Below are 17,865 nucleotides of genomic sequence, written 5' to 3'. Positions count from 1 at the left end.
GAGTCATGAGGGATCTTTTGTTGTGGCACACGGGCTTCTCTCTAGTTGTGGTGTACGGTTTCCAGGGCGCGTGGGCTCTGTAGTTTGTGACATGCGGGCTCTCTCATTGAGGCGCACAAGCTCAGTAGTTGTGGCGCACGGGCTTAGTTGCCCCATGGCATGTGGGATCTCAGTTCCCTGACCAGGAATCGAACCTGCATCCCCTGCATTGTAAGGTGAATCCTTTACCACTGGACCACTAGGGAAGTCCCCCCTCCCGTCCTTAATATTGATGATTTTGTGTTTTCTCAGCCTGGCTAGAGGTTTATCATTTTTATTGATCATCTGAAAGAACCCACTTTGAGTTTGATTAATGTTCTCTATTATTTTTCTGTTTTCTATTTAATTGATTTCCACTCTTTTATCTCTGTTATTTCCCTTCTTCTATTTACTTTAGGTTTTGTTTGTTCTGCTTTTCTAGCTTCTTTTTTTTTTTTTTTTTTTTTGCGGTATGCGGGTCTCTCACTGTTGTGTGGCCTCTCCCGTTGCGGAGCACAGGCTCCGGACGCGCAGGCTCAGCAGCCATGGCTCACGGGCCCAGCCGCTCTGCGGCATGTGGGATCTTCCCGGACCGGGGCACGAACCCGCGTCCCCTGCATCGGCAGGTGGACTCCCAACCACTGCGCCACCAGGGAAGCCCTCTAGCTTCTTAAGATGGTGTCTGTTAGGCCATTTGAGGTTGACCCAAAGCTCCCTGAAGCTCTGTTCATTGTTTTTTTTTATATATTTATTTATTGATTGATGTGGCTGTGCCAGGTCTTAGTTGCGGCACATGGGAGCTTCGTTGCTGCGTTAGGGATCTTTAGTTGCAGCACGCAGGATCTAGTTCCCTGACCAGGGATGGAACCCGGGCCCCCTGCATTGGGAGCGCAGAGTCTTAACCACTGCAACAGGGGAGCCCCTCTGTTCATTGTTTACAGTTTTGTTTTCTCTGTGTTTCACTTTGGATAGTTTCTATTTCTAGCTAAATAATTGCTTCTTCTGCAGTGTCTAATTGGTATTAATTACATCAGTGTAATTGTCATCATGGACATTATATTTTCCACCTATGGAAGTTCGATTGGGTCTGTTTAATAGTGTAATCTCTGCTTAATGTATTTAAGCATTCCTAGATCTTCTTGAACATACTGAAATAGTTACAAAAATAGTTTTAATGTTCTTGTGAACTGATTTTATCATCTGCATCATTTCTGGGTCTGTTTCTTTGTGTGTGTGTGTGTGTGTGTGTGTGTGTGTGTGTGTGTGTTATTTATTTATTTATTGAAGTATAGTTGATTTACAGTATTGTGTTCGTTTCAGGTGTACAGCAAAGGGATTCAGTTATGTGTGTGTGTATACATTTATCTATCTACCTCTCTATCTACCTATCTATCTACCTATCTATCTACCTACCTATCTATCTATCTATCTATCTATCTATCTATCTATCTATCTATCTATCTATCTATTTACCTGTCTATCTATCTATCTATCTATCTACCTACCTATCTATCTACCTAGCTATCTACCTATCTATCTACCTACCTATCTATCTACCTATCTATCTATCTATCTATCTACCTATCTATCTATCTATCTATCTATCTATCTATCTATCTATCTATCTATCTACCTATCTATCTGGCTATCTACCTATCTATCTACCTATCTATCTATCTACCCATCTATCTATCTATCTATCTACCTATCTATCTACCTACCTGTCTATCTACCTATCTATCTATCTACCCATCTATCTACCTACCTATCTATCTATTCTTTTTCAGATTCTTTTGCTTTATAGGGATATTGATATTGAGGGACTTCCCTGGTGGTCCAGTGGTAAAGAATCTACCTTCTAATGCAGGGGACATGGGTTTGATCCCTGGTCGAGGATCTGAGATCCCACATGCCACAGGGCAACTGAGCCCACGCATCACAACTCCTGAGCTCGCACGCCTCAACGAGAGAGCCCACGTGCCACAAACTATAGAGCCCACGCGCTCTGGAACCCTCACGCCACAACTAGAGAAGAGAAAACCCACACGTCACAACGAGAGAAGCCTGTGTGCCGGAATGAAAGATCACATGTGCCTCAGCGAAGATCCCACATGCCGCAACTAAGACCTAATGCAGCCAAAAAAAACCAAAAAACACACCAGAATTAAAAAACCCCAAGATATTGAATATAGTTCCCTGTGCTATTCTGTATATAGTCGCGTGCATGTGTTGATCCCAAACTCCTAATTTATCCCCCTTTTCCACTTTGATAACCGTAAGTTTGTTTTCTATGTCTGTGAGTCTGTTTCTGTTTTGTAAATAAGTTCATTTGTGTTATGTTTTTAGATTCCACATTTGAGTGATATCATATGCCATTTCCATCTGACTTACCTCGCTTAGTATGATGATCTCTAGGTCCATCCATGTTACTGCAGACAACATTGTTTCATTCTTTTTTATGGCTGAGTAGTATTCTGATATATACATACACAGATGTATCTCACACCTTCTTAATCCATTCCTCTGTTGAGAGACACTTAGGTTGCTCCCATGTCTTGCCTATTGTGAATAGCGCTGCTATGAACATTGGGGTGCATGTATTTTTTCAAATTAGAGTTTTCATCTTTTCTGGGTATATGCCCAGGAGTGGGATTGCTCTAACATATGGTAATTCTATTTTTAGTTTTTAAAAGAACCTCCATACTGTTTGTTCTCCATAGTGTGCACCAATTTACTTCCCACCCACGGTGTAGGAGGCTTCTCTGGGCCTGTTTCTGTTAACTGAGTTTTCTCCTCATTTTGCGGTTTTCTGTTTCTTTGTGTGCCTGGTCATTTTTGATTGGCTGCCGGGCATTGTGGCTTTAAACACTGTTGGCTGCTGGGTAATTTTGTACAAACGTCGTGAGCCTTGTCCTGGGATGTGGTGGAACTGCCTGCAGAGATTTTGATTCTCTTGAGGACTGCATTTAGCTTTGCTAAGCAGGAGCTGTTCAACATTTATTCTGTTTTATTCTGTTGCCCCAACAATGAGGCAGCCCTCGAGTCCTCTAGCCAACACCTTGCAAACAGTGAGACTTATTCCTTCTGGGCAGTGGGAACACACACCATTCCCAGCATGTTTAAAATTTTTTTTTAATTATGGGAAAATATACAATACATAAAATTTATTCTTTTAACCATTTTTTTTTTTTGCGGTATGCGGGCCTCTCACTGCTGTGGCCTCTCCCGTTGCGGGGCACAGGCTCCGGACGCACAGGCTCAGTGGCCATGGCTCACGGGCCCAGTCGCTCCGCGGCATGTGGGATCCTCCCGGACCGGGGCACGAACCTGTGTCCCCTGCATCGGCAGGCGGACTCCCAACCACTGCGCCACCAGGGAAGCCCCCTTTTAAGCATTTAAAATGCACAGTTCTGTGGCATTACGTGCAGCCATTGCCACCATCCACCTCCAGAACTTTTTCTCATCTTGTGAAACTGAAACTCCTTCTCCATTAAATAATAGTGCCCCGTTCCCCTCCTCCCAGCCCTTGGAACCACCGTTCTACTTTCTGTCTTTAAAAAAATATATATTAATTTATTTGGCTGCGCTGGGTCTTAGTTGTAGCATGCGGGAGCTTTGTTGGGGCGCAAGGACCTTTAGTTGCGGTGTGCACGCAGGATCTAGTTCCCCGACCAGGGGTCGAACCTAGGCCCCCTGCATTGGGAGCACAGAGCCTTAACCACCGGACCACCAGGGAAGTCCCTCTACTTTCTGTCTTTCAGAGTTAAGACAGTTACTCAAATGAGCAGAGTCGTATTTCCATCTTCTGTGACTGGCTTGTTTCACTGAGCAAATGTCCCCAAGACTCATCCGTCTTGTGGCAGGTGTCAGGATTCCCTGCCTTCTCGAGGCGCAGAGCAGTGCTCCACCGTGTGGAGGGACCGCAGCTTGCCGACCTGCTCCTCTGTCAATGGACACTTGAGTTGCCTCCACCTTTGGGCTGCTGTGAGTGACGCTGCTGTGGACATGGTGTGCGCGCATCTGCTTTGGTTCCCACGTGGTTGAAACGCAGGCAGCTTTCCTTCTGTTCCCTCCCGGTGGCTCCTTCTCTGGCCTTGGGGAACGTCCTTTCCTTCACGTGCCGACGGGCACTGGGCTAGAGACTCAAGGGGCACCCTTGCCGGTCTCCAGAGCTGTGGCGGTTCTGGCCGCTCTTCTCTCTGAGACTCTGCCCTGCAGACTCGCGCAGCCTTGGCTGCCCCAGAGTCCCGACGGTGTGCACTCTGTCCGGGGATGCCTGAGAGCTCCCCCTGGTGCTCCCTCCATGTGCTGAGGCCCGTCAGCTCTCCCGGGCCAGTGGGCTGGGCCAGCGCACGCCCTGCCTCACCTGCTGCCCTCTCTCAGGGGTGCCTGTCCCGTCCTGCCTGAGAGCCAATGTCTGTGAACGGTGGCTTCACCCATTTTGTCCCTTTTTGAATATTTCTGGTGGGAGTGTGAATCTGGTCGCTGCTGCTCTATCTTGGCTCAAAAAGCCCCCGCCCCGTTACCGCAAGAATAGTGGCTCAAACCTCCCCCTGTGGTCTGCTGATTCTCTGCCATGGTCCATTCCCAAAAATGTTTCTGGCTGTCCCCGAGGGACGACAGTATTGTGACAGACACACGGTTGAGGGGGGTCCCCATCCTGCTCTCCTCTGGAGCTAGATCTCTCCTGGACTCTTCGTGCTTACCACCCCCGATGCTGGATTTTCCTGGGGACTCAGATGTTCCGCTGGCTCAGTGCTGGGGCATGGAGGCTTCGTCAGAGCCCACCTAGATCCACGTGTAGCTCGTCACACGTGCGCACAACTTCCCTGAGGGCCTGGCCTCAGCAGAAGTGGGTGGAGGTGGCCACCTCCAGGAGTGGTTCCTGGGGGGTGTCTAAGTGGCAGAGCCAGCTCAGTCCCGGCAGAGGGGACCCTCCAGGTACCTTGTCCTCCACCCTCCAAGACTCAGCCTTCCTTTATCTCCAGACCAAGTCCCCATCGTGCCTGAAGAGTGTCTTGGGAAGATGCCCCAGCACACAGGCCAAGGTGACATGCCATGGGCAAGGTGACACTTGGCCATGCATTTTGTGAAGTCTGGCTTCTTTAGTCTTTGCTCCTCGTTTTAAAAACCATTCAGATAAGTGTTTAATTTTCCTTTGGAGTCACTTTGGTCTCAGACCGTGGGTGGTGGTATAAAGCACTCAATTGCTTTCTTTGTAATTTCCACTGGGATTTTTCTCTAGAGTTATTCAGAAGTATGTCTTCACTTTCATCTACATTTCTAAATTAAACAAATAATTTCTTTTAAGACTGAACTTTAAGCGTTTATATAATTTGAAAAGTCAAATAATAATTATAAAACTTGTTAAGAAAAACAGGAGCTTCCTGCCCCAAGTCAGCATACCATGTCACAATTCCTTTCTGGTACAGTTTTTAATTAAAAAAATAATTGCCTCATTTTTTAATTTGCATAGTTATGATGAAAGTTTATATCCCTTCTAAATGTGTTCAAGCACATTATGTAATCTATATCCTTCCTTCCCTCCCTCCCGCCCTCCCTCCTTCCCTCCCTCCCGCCCTCCCTCCCTTCCTCCCTCCCTCTCTTCCTTTCTTCCTTCCTTCTTTCCTTCTTTCCTTCCTTCTTTCTAAGGCCTCCCTGTACAGTGCTCTGAATGCCTGCTCCAATCTGGACCCTTAGGACTCAGCTGACACCTGTAAACCTCTGTTCACCACCCTGGAAATGCCCTTTATCTCTTTCCTGGGTTGGAGTCCCATTTCCTTGATCCCATGTCCTCTTTTTCCTTGGTTTAGTTCTGTATTTGGGAGGAGCCCATCTGCCAGGAACTTGGAGAAAGGGAAAGATCAAAGGCCAAGTTTTTGTCTTCATTCTACTTTTCTACTCAGTTGATAGTTGGGCTGGGTATAGAATTCTAGATAGGGAATAATTTTTCCTCAGGGTTTTGGAAACTGCTCTATTCTCTTCTAGTTTCCATTTGCTACTGTTGAGAAGTGGAGGCCAATCTGCTTCTTGCTTGACATGTGGATTCCTCCCCCCATCATAAGCTTTTAGTATCTTCTGTTTGTTCCTGGTGTTGTTTTGAGATTTCACAAAGATGTTGGTCTTTCTTTCTTTCTTTTTTAATTGTGGAAACCATTAAATCCTCAGTCCTTAGTTCTGGGATTTTTTTTTTCATTATTTCCTTACCCATATTTTTTCTGCTCTTTCTTCCTGCAACTACTATTATTCAGATATTGAACTTCTTACTCTAATCCTGTAATTTTCTTTTCTTTCTCCTCCCCTTATTTTTCTCTTTCTTTTTCTTCTACTTTCTGGGGTATTTCCTTGATTTTATTTTTCAACCTTTCGAATTTTATTTCTGTTATCACAGTTTTATTTTCCAAGTGCTTCTCTTATTGTTCTCTGAATTGCATCTGTACTTAAGCTCATGGAACTCAACGTCTTCTCTTCTTTCTTTGAGGAACCCCCATGGTCATGCCCAGGATGAGTGAGGGATGGTGGTTCATGAGGCATGCAGATGTCCTCGACATGGTCAGTGGTGTGCCTGGACCCTGGGGTCCCTCAGCACCCCCATCTTTATTCATCCAGCACACCAGCTCATGCTGTTTGCATGCTCACTGTGTGTGGTCCATCATGCTGTACGCTCTTGTGTAAGCTGTATTATGCACACACACACACCCAACCTGTGTTCAGAAGGGCAGCTTCATGTCCAGCCCTGGTTCCTGCAGATCCAGAGCTGAGCTGGACTCTGCCCCTGCCCTGGAGAGGTGAAGGGAGCTGTTTGTATGGGACAGTCACCCAGACGGGCGCAAGGAAGCAGCAAGGCCATTTCTGGCACGTTGTTGGGGCAGCGATGCAGCTGCACTAGGGGTTCCCCAGGGCTTTTCAGCTTGCACCCCCTGCCCCCATGTGTCCCTCTACCCTGGTCATTGCCTGTCCTCGAGCTAGAGGTTGAGCCCAGGTCTTTGAGGGGTAGGGGGAGACGGAGCAAAAACGGGGGTGAGGGAGGAGGAAGGAGTCGGGGTGGGCTGAGGCCTGTGGGGGTGGGGGGGACACAGGGAGGCACGTGGAGGGGATGCTGAAGAGGTCTCAGGGCTGGCACCTCTCACTCTCAGGGGTCTAAGCAAGCCCCTGCCCCTCTCAGGGCCTCAGTTTTCCTATCTGCATAAGAGGGAAACAAGACGGTTTCTCTCTTAAATATTGATGCATTCTTTTTCACCAGAGACTGTGGCCAAGGGGCGCCATCTGCCGGCCACAAGTGGCAGTGTCCCCATTGCAGCTGTGGCTGTGTGGACACAGGGGATTGGCTTCCCAGAGTCCTGGTTCCTGCCCTCTGACCCCATCAACCAGGGAGTCGGGGAGGAGGGGTCTGCTCCTGCTCCTTGGTGACCTTCCTGACTGGTTTCCTGTCTTCCTTAAACATTCACTGACACCTGGGAATCAGTGACACCTGTGCCCTGGAGGGGCACAGGAACATGCCAGGTGCGGCAGGAGTACCAGGACTGGGGGACTAGTTCTGCCTAGGGCTGGAAGCCTTCCTGGAAGAGGTGGCATCTGAGTGCACCCTGAAGTTGGAGTTTGTCAGCTATGAGGGGCAAGTCCAGGCAAAGAGGACAAAAGAAGTTGAAGGAGCGGAGCCCAAAGAGGAGGAGGTCCAGGCTGGGTGCCTTGCGGGCTGGCTGAGGGACCACCACTTTCTGTGGGGCACCTCAGAATTTCTACTGGGGCTGGGAGCCTTGCAGGCTGGGCTGGAGGGCCAGAGTGCTGCTGTCATGGTGTGGCCACTGATTACAGGGTTTGGGGACCACTCGGTGCCACGTACATTTCCTCTCGGGAGCTAGGGAGGTGCAGACAGATCAGGAATGCTTCCATCTGGGCCAGGAAGTGTCCTCAGGCGGGTCAAACCCGCTGACCTAGGGCTGGGCTGGGCGGGTCTGGGCAAGTCATCCCAGGGTCGGGGTCTGACCCTGCAGCCTTGCTCTGGATCGGGCGGGAAGGAGGGCCAGTGTGAGGAGGCCAGAGCAGACATCCAGGTGGGGGGCCAGAAGGGCTGCACCCAGGAAGGGGATGGAGGGCAGGGGCCCCTCTGCAATGGGACTTCACACAGGAATTAGCAACAGAAAGGGCGCCTGGGAGTCACGCATGCCTTTACTTCTTCAACAACTGTCAGTGGGTGTCCACCCTGTGTCGGGTATGAGAGGAACAGCCGATTTTCTAACGGGATGATGCGCAGTAAACAAGACAAATAAGAAACATTCATAGTAACACAGGGTAGGTGCTGAGGAGGAAAACTAAAGCATTGCAGTGCTGGGGAATATTGGGAGGGTTTGGGGTTTTAGGTAAGGTGGGTAGGGAGGGCTTTGCCAGGAAGGTGACCTTCCAGAAAAGAGAGAGAGAGCAGAGTGGATGTCTGGGGAACAGCGTCCCCTGCAGAGGGAACAGGAATGAGCCCCTGAGGGGGCCGTGCTCAGCAACAGCAAGGAGTCTGTGAGGCTGTGGGACGCTGGGGCTCCCAGGGCATGAGAAGGGAAGCAAAAGTCCTGAGCAGAGAGGTGGTGTGGTATCACCCACCGGCTCGAAGGCACCCCTGGCTGCTGTGTTGAGAGCAGACCCAAGGAGGTGGCAGTGGTCACAGAGCCTCCAGTTAGGGGCCCCTGCAGTAAACATGACGGTGGCCGGGACGGGGCATGGGCAGCGCAGGCTGTGCAAAGCAGTCTGACTCTGGTCATTGTGTCAAGGGCGCGGGAACAGGAAATCCTGATGGATAGGACCCAAGGGCGCCGAGAGCAAGCAGGAGTCAAGGATGACTCCAGGGTGATTGAACTGAGTGAACGAATGAGCGAGTGAATGATGGAAAACCCAGCACCCAGGAGGCCCCTCCTCCACTGCCCTTAGCTGAGCCCATCCCCACGTGACTTGAAGAAAGGGCCAAGGGGCGGGCCCTTGCGCCACGGCGCTGGCCGAGGTGCTGAAACCACGGTGCTGGAGGTGGTCCCATCTCTCTGGACCTGGGGCTCCTCCTGGCGTGGGGTGCTGGGCAGGGGTGCGGGGCAGAGGGCAGGGGGGGGGCTGGCTCAGTGACCAGTGAGGGTCCCTGTTCCACAGGGCGCCGGCCTGACTCTGCTGGTCTCTCTCTCTCTCTACTTGACACACCCTTATCCTGCAGCCCACTGCGGCAGGGGTGGGGGTGGGGATGTGATCATCCTCGCCTCCTGCTTCTGACCCCTGGCTGAGAGCCCCCAGGTCAAGGCCATGTCCTGCCCTCCACAGTTGCCCTACTGAGGCCAGACGCTGGGGGTTAAGGGGCTCCTGCACAGACGCTGGATCCAGACGGCCTGGGATGCATTCTTAGTTCCCCACTCTGCCTGTTTCCTCATCTGTGTGCTGGGGGTCGCAGTAACACCCCCTGCTAGAGTTGTTGTGAAAATTAAATGAGTGGCCCCCAGCACTCAGCCACCCCTGAAGGAGAACTGGGAACATGGCTGATCTTCTCCTGACCTGAAGCCTGCCCCCCCAACCCCCCCGGAGACCCTGCCCTGAGCCGAGGTGGGCTTCCTTTGCGGACACGGTGGGGCTGTCATCACGGGCCGCCCTCCTGAGGCGCCCCTCACCCACCCCAGACATGAGCCCGGCCTCTTGGAGAGGTGCTGAGGGGGCGCCTGGCGAGCTGACCAGACTTGGAGAAGCTGGGAGGGTCCCAAGCCCCCCTTGAGATAAGGGGGAAGGTTTCTTTCCCTCCCCCACCCTGCCCATGGAGGGGAGGGAGGGGCTGCTCCATGCTGAGTGGGGTCCTAGTTCGAGGACCTCAGATCATCTTATCTCTGGCAGCTTAGGCACTGCAATCCTTTTTTTTTTTTCGGTACGCGGGCCTCTCACTGCTGTGGCCTCTCCCGTTGCGGAGCACAGGCTCCGGACGCGCAGGCTCAGCGGCCATGGCTCACGGGCCCAGTCGCTCCGTGGCATGTGGGATCTTCGCGGACCGGGGCACGAACCCGTGTCCCCTGCATCGGCAGACGGACTCTCAACCACTGCGCCACCAGGGAAGCCCTGCAGTCCTTCTTGAACTCTTTATTAAACACCCACACTCATGGTTTGAATGCCCTGCAAGAGTTACAACCACACGGGGGGGGGGGGGGCGGGGAGAAAGTGGAGAGAAGCCTCTCCCCGGCCCACCCTCTCCTCTCCGCAGAAGCAACAACTCCTACCTGTCCCTTGCGTCTCTCCCAGGAAAGGTCCAGGCCTTTATGGGCATAAGTGTTCTCTAGAAACGCAAACCTGACCCTGCTGCACACGGTGTCTGGGCTTCTTTCCAGGATCCCCTGGTTTTTGACCTGTGTCTACTGTCAGCGAGGATCGAGTATTAGGATCTGTTGGCCGTTTCCCTACTGGTCCCCTTTGCCACCATCATAGAGGCTGCTGCCAGGCATTCATCTTCCAAAGTGCAACGTGGACGCATGTCAGGATGCCGGCCCAGCTCTCAGATTGCTGGCTGGAAGGGCTTGGCCCCTCTTAGAAAGGCTGGCTGGGGGTGGGCTGGAGACCACCCACGGGAACTTGGGTTGCATGTGGAGCTGGGGGCGTTTCCCAATGTTCCCAGCAGGTCGTGGTGAGGTGGGGGTATGGCTCAGGCTCCCCATGCCCGGTCCAGGACTCTGACCACTGCATCCTGGTGTCCTCCCGCTGTCCTGAAATACTGCCATGTGGGGTCTGACTGGAAGCCGAGTCCAGCAATTAATCCTGTCAGAGCTCCACTCAACTGCAGGGGTTTTTCTCCTTTGCTCCCTTGGCCTAGATTTCCCCGGGGACAGCTCTGACTGGCCGTGGCGTGCTTGGTAAATTAAATGTTAAAAAAAATCCCCACGATGGCTTTAATCAATCCACTGAGAAGGTGGCAGCCCCCTCCCAGAAGAGCGGGGTCCACCGGAGGAAGCGCCCCAGGATCAGGGTCTTGGAGAGGTGGGGAGGGAGGAGGGTGGGAGGTCCCCAGGGTGGCCTCCAGTGGCCGACAGGAGGGGCTGAGGAGGGGGAGTGGGCGACTCCGGGCCTCCTTGTGGCTTTTGCCCTGATCTCTGCCCCAGGCCAGGAGTGGCCACGGGGATGGGGAGGCGGGCAGCTCCTCCCGGGGTGTCTCTCCTGACGCGAGGCCCGGGTGGGGCAGAGCAGTGGTAATGGCCAGCCCTGCGCCGGGCAGATAAGGTGTTTATGATGAGTCCTTCGGGTGCAGTCAGGTGGAGACAATGTCCTCCAGTTGCCACTGGAGTGTCAGGGGAGGAACGCCGTGAAGCAGGAGGGTCTCCCGGCGGCGGAAGAGGGGTGAGTAGGGAGAGTCCATGGTCCTTTCCAGGGGGCAGAGGGGGCTGCGGGGCTGGCCCAGCCCAGCTGTCATTGCAGGCCATCTGCGCACCTGCGCCTCTGAAAGGGCCCAGCGCTGTGACGTCCAGGCCCTCGCTTCTCTGGTCTTCTCTCCATGCCTGCTTACCTTCCGCATCCTGTTCAGGTCCATCTCCCCTGGCAGTGTTGCCTAATACCCACCCCGCTAACTCCCAAAGACCTCGCCGTGGGCCTAGGTTGTTTAGGAAACCCTGTCCCGGGGCTCCACCCTCCCCAGGCAGGCGTCCCGCCTCCTGGCCTGCGCCCACAGAGGGCGCCCGTCAGCTTGCGAGGCTGGGGGGCTGCGCACTGAAGGAGCGCGGGATTCGGGCCTGAGTTTGTATCCCGGTAGAACCCAGCCCCTGATCCCCGAGCGTCCCGCCACGGACTCCGAAATTTGGTCGCGCCTGGCGAATAGCAGGGATCCTCCAGCCCGCAGGAGTTCCAGGAACGGCCAGAGGTTCAGGTCAAGGGCAGAGAAGGCTGCAGGTGGCTGCGGAATCGGGGTGCTGGAGTGGAGGCGCTCTGAGGTCCTGGTGGGACGGGCCTTAGGAGTCCGTTGACCGAGGCTGGGGTGTGGGATGGGGAGCTTCCGAGGAGGGGCCCCAGACAGGAGCGCTGTGGAGCATGGGGAGAGGGGGGAGCGCAAGGTCACTGGGCTCCCTACACATGTCTAGGGACTGGGACCCCCAAGGCGCGGAGTCCCCAGGGCGGATTGGAGTGGGAGGGGTCACGACACGCCCCCTGTCCGCCGGGGTTTTGCGGAATCCCGCTAGGCGCTGCCGCCCGGACCCTGTGCTTCCCGGCCACAGCACCCGGTAGGAGGCGCGCGAAGCAAGGGGGTGCGGACCCAGGCCGGGTCCGGGCCCCCATCCTCCGCCCCAGGGCCAGCAGGGTACTCGCCCCCCGCCCCTCCTCCTCGGGTGTGCGTGTCCAGGAGTCTGGCTCGCCGCTCTGGCGGAGGGAGCGCTGTCGGCGCGGGCGGGCGGGGCCGGAGCGCGGGGGCGCGCGGCGCGGAGCCAGCGCAGGGGCCGCCGACGCGGGCCGCGGAGGACTGGGGACCTGGCGGGCTGCCCTGCGCGGTGCGGAGCGCGGCGGAGGCGGGCGCGCGGCCAGTGAGCGCGCGGGCGGGGAGGCGGCGGCGGCGGCGGCGGCGGCGGCGCCGCTGCTCCCCGCGCTCCGCTCTTCCATGGCGCTGCCGGGGCCGCCCGAGCCGCCCCGCGGCGCGCCCCGCAAGGCGCCCAGCCTGCTGGAGATGGGGGCGCTCTGCCTGGACTCGGAGATCATCCTGGGGTTCACCAGCCACCTCCTGCGGCGGCGAGCCAAGGTGAGGGCCGGGCGGCGGGACCCGGCTGGCGGCAGAGGCGCCGTCCCGCTACTTTGCGGCGCGGCTCCCGCGGCCCAGGGTGCGGCGCCGGGAAAGAGGCGGCAGGTCCCGAGCAGCGTCGCGCAGGCCGGGCCGCACTTTTCCCCCTTAGTGCTGTCCTATCTCTCTCTCTCCCCTCAGCGAGGCGTCCTGAGCGGGGGACTGTCGGCGAGGGAGGAGAGCGCAGCGCAGGGACTCCGAGTCCCACCGCGCGCCTTGCTGGGGAGGGAAAGGCTGGGGGCCGCGGATCTCGCGGCTGATCCCGAGTCCCGAGGTGGTCCAGGTTCCGCGGGACCGTGTCTGGCCGTCCCCGGGAACCCGGGTGTAGGGTGTGAGCGTGTGCTTCTGGAAGCGCCGCAGCCGTGCGGACAAACGAAGTTGCGGGTGTGGCCGGCCCCGGGCATAGGACAAGGGCTCCTGGGGCCGATGTGTTTCCGGAGGTGCAGGTGAGGAGTGTGTGCGTCGGCGTGCTATAGAGTCGCGCTTCCCGGGCCTGCGTATGTGTGTGTCTGTGTCCCAGAGCAGTTGAGGGGCGGGGGCTGCGATGTCCCGCGGTACCCAGATCCGGACGGGGGTGACGCCCCTTTCCTTCGAGGAGCTAGAAAAGGAGAAGAGCTTCGGCGTCCAGGCCGAGTGGAAAGGGGCTGGACGACGTGGGACCGTGGAGTGAGAGTGGGGACCCTTTGCCCACTTTATGCTCCCCTCGCCGCTTTGCAGGCCAAGAACAACTGGGAGAGCCAGGAGGGGCAGATCACCCCGCTCCACTCTTTTCTGGGGAGTGAGTGCGTAGGTGGAGAGGACCTTTCTAGTGAAAGGGAGGGTGGGCAAAACATAAAGAAGGAGTCGTTTTGAGGGGCTCAGGAGAGGCGGGGAGCGGCTCGAATCTGTGTGAGGGTCGCACTGCGTGCCGGGGAGCTGCGGTTGGGGTCTCCGCCTGGGCCGCGGTTTTCCAGCCGCCCTCTGCTCTGGCTCCGCTCCTTCTAGCCCCCCTCCCCCGGCGTACCTCTTCGCCCCGGACGTGTGGCGCGAGGCCTCTTCCGAGCCTCGCGGCGGCGGCTGCGCGGCGGCCAGCAGGGGGCGCTCGCGTCGCGAGAAACCGGGTGGCCGCGCCCGCGGAGCCCGACCCTGGATTTCTGGCTGACCCAGAGCCGGACCCGGATCCGCCTGCCGCCTCGGATAGCGAAGACACTTAGGGCTGAGCTGGAGCGGGAGCAACTGGTCGCCGGAGAAGGGGGGCGACCTCCCAGCCGGAGACTAACAGGCAATTAATTCCGGAGCTAAGTTCCCATCTGCCCGGCCGGCTGACAACAGGTCCCGCGCACACCCCCAGGGCCACCTCCTCCCTCTTCCCGGGCGCACGGCGCGCACACCGGCCTTCTTGCACACGCGCGGCTGCAAAGACTCGCGTGCCGTTTGCAGACACGCCTAGGCACAGATAGACTGGCATGGGCGCTGCACGTTCCGAGGCACAGAGCCCGGCGATGCTCACCCATGCGTGACAGTTAGACCCAAAGTGTGGCCACCGACACGCGGAGTGCGCTGGATTTTCAGGAAAAAGCGATCGGGAGCCTGGGGGCCGGGGTTCCCTTCCACTTTGTTGTGTGACCTTGGGCAAGACCTTCCCCTCCGCGGCCTCAGTTTTCTCGGCTGTAAAGTGACGAGTGGGTTGGGGCCTCCCAGGAGACCCCAGTGTCCCAGGAGAGGAGCAGGAAGGCGCATACGCGCGCGTGTACGGGGTATCTCATCGCAGCCCCCAGCGCCCCTCCCTCGGGCTGGGACTCGCCTAACAGGTTGGGGGCCTCGGAGTGGGTGCGGCCGCGGCGCTGCGGGACCCCCTCCCCCACACACTGCCGAGCGAGGGCTTGGGCGGGGCGGGACAGCTCTCCCGGAGCCCCGCCCCTCCCCGCCCCCGGAGTCCCCGGCCCCGCCCTCGTTTCCGAGCGCGCTCGCCGCCACAGCCATCGCGCTCTCCGCCACTTGCCTGCTCCGCGAACTTCGGAGCGGCCGGCCTCGCCATGGGGCCGTCGTCAGGCCGGATCACGTAGCCGCGGCGACCCCGGAGAGCCCTCGTGGCCCCAAAGCGACGGCCCAGCCCTTCCTGCGTCCCGGCCATGGGCAGCCGCGGCGCCCCCCTGTGTGCGGCGCAGCCCGCGGTACGCGCAGCGGGGCACGAGAGGGAGGCGGGCGACGGGGGGCCGGCGGACGGCCCGGGACCGAGCCCGGGACGCAGAGGACACTGGCAGGGTGCGCGGCGCCCCCTGGGGGCCGGGCCTGGAGCGGAGCGCGGGTGGCGACGGGCCTCCTGCTGGGGGGGGGGGGCGGGCAATGAAGCCCTCCCGGGATGGAAGAACACGTTGCGCTGCAGGTTCGTGCCCAGCGCTCGTAACTTTGTCGAGTGAGTCACTCGGCCTGGGTCGCTCTGAGGTCTGGAGTCTCCGGTGCTGGGTACCGGGGTGGCGCCGCCCAGCGGCCCAAGCTCACTGTCCCCTTCTGCCCCCCCCACCAGGTGACAGAGGGCGGCCCGGCCCGCGAGACGTTGCAGCTGCTGGAGGTGCCCCCCCGCAAGAGACTGACCGCCGGGCCCGAGCAGGATCCATGCGGCAGCCGCCCTGCGCCCGAGGGCGCCGGGGCGGGCGCGGAGCAGGGACACTCGGCTGGTGGAGGCGGCTGGTGCCGCCACTGCCACACGAAGCTCGCCGAGCTCAAGCGACAGGCGTGGAAGCTGGTCGGCGGGCCCGGGACACCCCTCCGGGTGAGTGACCCTTCCTCAGGCCGGCCCCTGGGACGGGTTCTATGCTGACACTTGGGAGTCTTCGGGGCCCGGAGGGAGGCGAGGTTCCACCGTGGATTTGGGGCCAGTCCCTTCCCTTCTCTGGGCCTCGGTTTCCCGTCTGTTAACACCTTGTGTGTGAGTTGGGGCATTTCATCCTAAGAGGGTCCCACTGTCTGATGGGAGGGGCTGGGTGGGCGTTTCTGCTGCAGATGTCCCACAGCTGGAAGCCGAGTGTGTGTTTGGGAGAGGGAGAAGAGGGGGAGATGGCGGGGCCTCCACCCCGGGCGGGACAGCTCCTGCGTTGCCAGCGGCAAGAGGTTATTTGGTGTGTTGTTGCCCTTGGAGCACCTGGGCCCCCAGCCAAGTGTCTGGAAACTGCACACCTGGGGCAGGAGGGCTTGGAGGGCCAGAGGGTGGGCCAGCTGCTGCGAGGGGGGGGGCCCCTCCCTGTCCCCTCCCAGGGCCATGGCTAAGAGTTGCGTGTGGCCCACAGCCTGGGGCTCTGCCACTTTAGGCAGTGGCCACCCATCTGGCCCCCCAGGCTCCAGACCCAGCTGCCAAGGTGTTGGCCAGGGGAGGGCGCTCTGCCGACTTCTGTAGCCAACGGGCTTGCCCTGGTCTTGGAAGGAGCAGGGACCATTGTTCCAGGAACAATGCGCTCTGGAAGTTTGCACAGCCTGGGAAGCTGGGGGCTGGAGGGGGGGGGGGGGTTCTCCAGAGGAAGCCCTTCCCGCCCGACCTGCAGCCTTTCTGAAAGCTGTCCTGGGAAGTAAGCCTGCATAATCCCCATTGAATCTAAATATAGTTCTCCGAGGAGGCCCTGTTGTCTGGGCGAGACCCCGGCCTCCTGGGGTCCAGCGGTGTTCCCCGTGGCACTGGGAGTGGGGATGTGAGTCTGGTTTGTGTCCTGGGCACCCTCGCTCTGCGGTCAGGGGAGGGGGCCTGTGGCCCGTCCTGGGGTGGGGCTGCACGCTCCTGCATCTGCTGCCCTGAGTAGGGTGCAGCCTTGCCACGCTCTGTGCCCCACGTGGCCTGAATCTGGTTGAAAAAACGTGAGAAGACCTTCACGGCCCCAGGAGAGGGTGTTCTGGGCTAGACGCCTGGGGGCCTGACAGGGCCACAGGGCCATCTTACTACCCCGTTAGGGGAAATTGAGGCCAGAGAGAGGAGAGGCTTTAGTGACTGAACTGGGCTTTGCCTGGTGGTGCTGGACATGTGGCCGGTGGGTCGCAGGTGGGCAGGGGATACTGGTGGAGAGAGCTGCAGGTCACACCAGTTGCCGGTGGATTCGGGGTCCCTCATCTGGAGGTCTCAGTGGTCGTTTCCTGCAGACAGCTCATCAGGGAAGGCCCTGGACCACCCACAGTGCTCACCTTCCACCTCCCCTGGCCTCCCCGAGTTTGGCGTTTGACACTGGGTACCCCTCAGTGCCAGGTGAGGGCTCACCCCCTTCCCCAGCTGTCCCTGGCACCCAGCGGCCTGTTCACGCAGCAGACCAGGGTCTCTGGCTTTGTTGATCTCTTTGGCCCCTTCCCCCGCTGCATTTCCTCCTTTGTCAGATGGGGGTAGCCTCCAGGGGCCCTTCTGGGGTGCTGTCCAACCTGTAGGGCGCTGTGCCTGAGGAAGGGAGGGCCCCGTCATCCACTGTTTCTCCAGAGAGGGTGGGAATGGGCCCAAGGGGGCTTCAGGCCCTTGGACTGAGCCACCCGGGCCGTGGGACATGGGACAAGGTGGCTGGGGCCTTGGCGGGTGTCATTGTCCTGTGTGACCCAGGCTGATTCGCGCACAGCCTGCAGCCTCACCCGGCCTGCCCCAGAGCTTCCTGCAGGGCAGGCTGGGGAGACGGTGCCCGGGCTGGGCTTGTGCAGCTGCTTCTGCTTTTAGTTTGCGAAGGAGGCTGGGGCAGCCGGGGGGACCCGCGTGTGCCCGGCTCTGGGTGAGCCCCAGGGGGGCCTCCCAGGAGTCTGGCCCGATGGTCCAGGGGCACTGGGCTCTGCTCTGAGGCTGACGAGGCACTGGAATGTAGTTTGTGGTCTAGAATTTTCCCTAGGGCCCTTTCTTGTTTCTCGTCGTGAGGAGATGAGCTTTGTGAGAACGGTACTTCACAGTTTACAGAGAACTTTGCTGGCTGTCATCTCACTTAGTCCCGTGCTTGGGGCATCTGGGGACGCCCCGGTCCGGAGGTGGCTTGCTGGGCTCCCGTGGCCTGGGATGAGGGTGGGGCTGGGACCCCAGCCTGGCTGAGAGGCCCTTGTCCCAGGTGGGAGGGAGCCTTGCAAGGGTCGAGGGATGTGATGTTTCACGGCCACCCCATCCT

At 58.0% G+C, this 17,865-nt stretch overlaps 1 protein-coding gene across 2 annotated transcripts in view; it reads left to right on the top strand.

Annotated features, from left to right (window-relative positions):
• Positions 1 to 14,751: 14,751 nt before the first annotated feature.
• KIF26A (kinesin family member 26A) overlaps positions 14,752 to 17,865 on the top strand; it is a 39,839-nt gene continuing 36,725 nt past the window's right edge. For both annotated transcript variants that reach the window (XM_033850550.2, XM_073799999.1), the window contains exons 1-2: positions 14,752 to 14,928; positions 15,282 to 15,527. In XM_033850550.2, the coding sequence (XP_033706441.1) occupies positions 14,887 to 14,928; positions 15,282 to 15,527 (288 nt within the window). In that variant the 5' untranslated portion in view covers positions 14,752 to 14,886. The remainder of the gene's footprint in view (positions 14,929 to 15,281; positions 15,528 to 17,865) is intronic.

This window comes from Tursiops truncatus, chromosome 2 (genome assembly GCF_011762595.2).
Source record: "Tursiops truncatus isolate mTurTru1 chromosome 2, mTurTru1.mat.Y, whole genome shotgun sequence".
Taxonomy (NCBI): Eukaryota; Metazoa; Chordata; class Mammalia; order Artiodactyla; family Delphinidae; genus Tursiops; species Tursiops truncatus.
The sequence above is the reverse complement of the archived record's forward strand: the minus strand, read 5'-3'. Positions and strand labels throughout refer to the sequence as shown.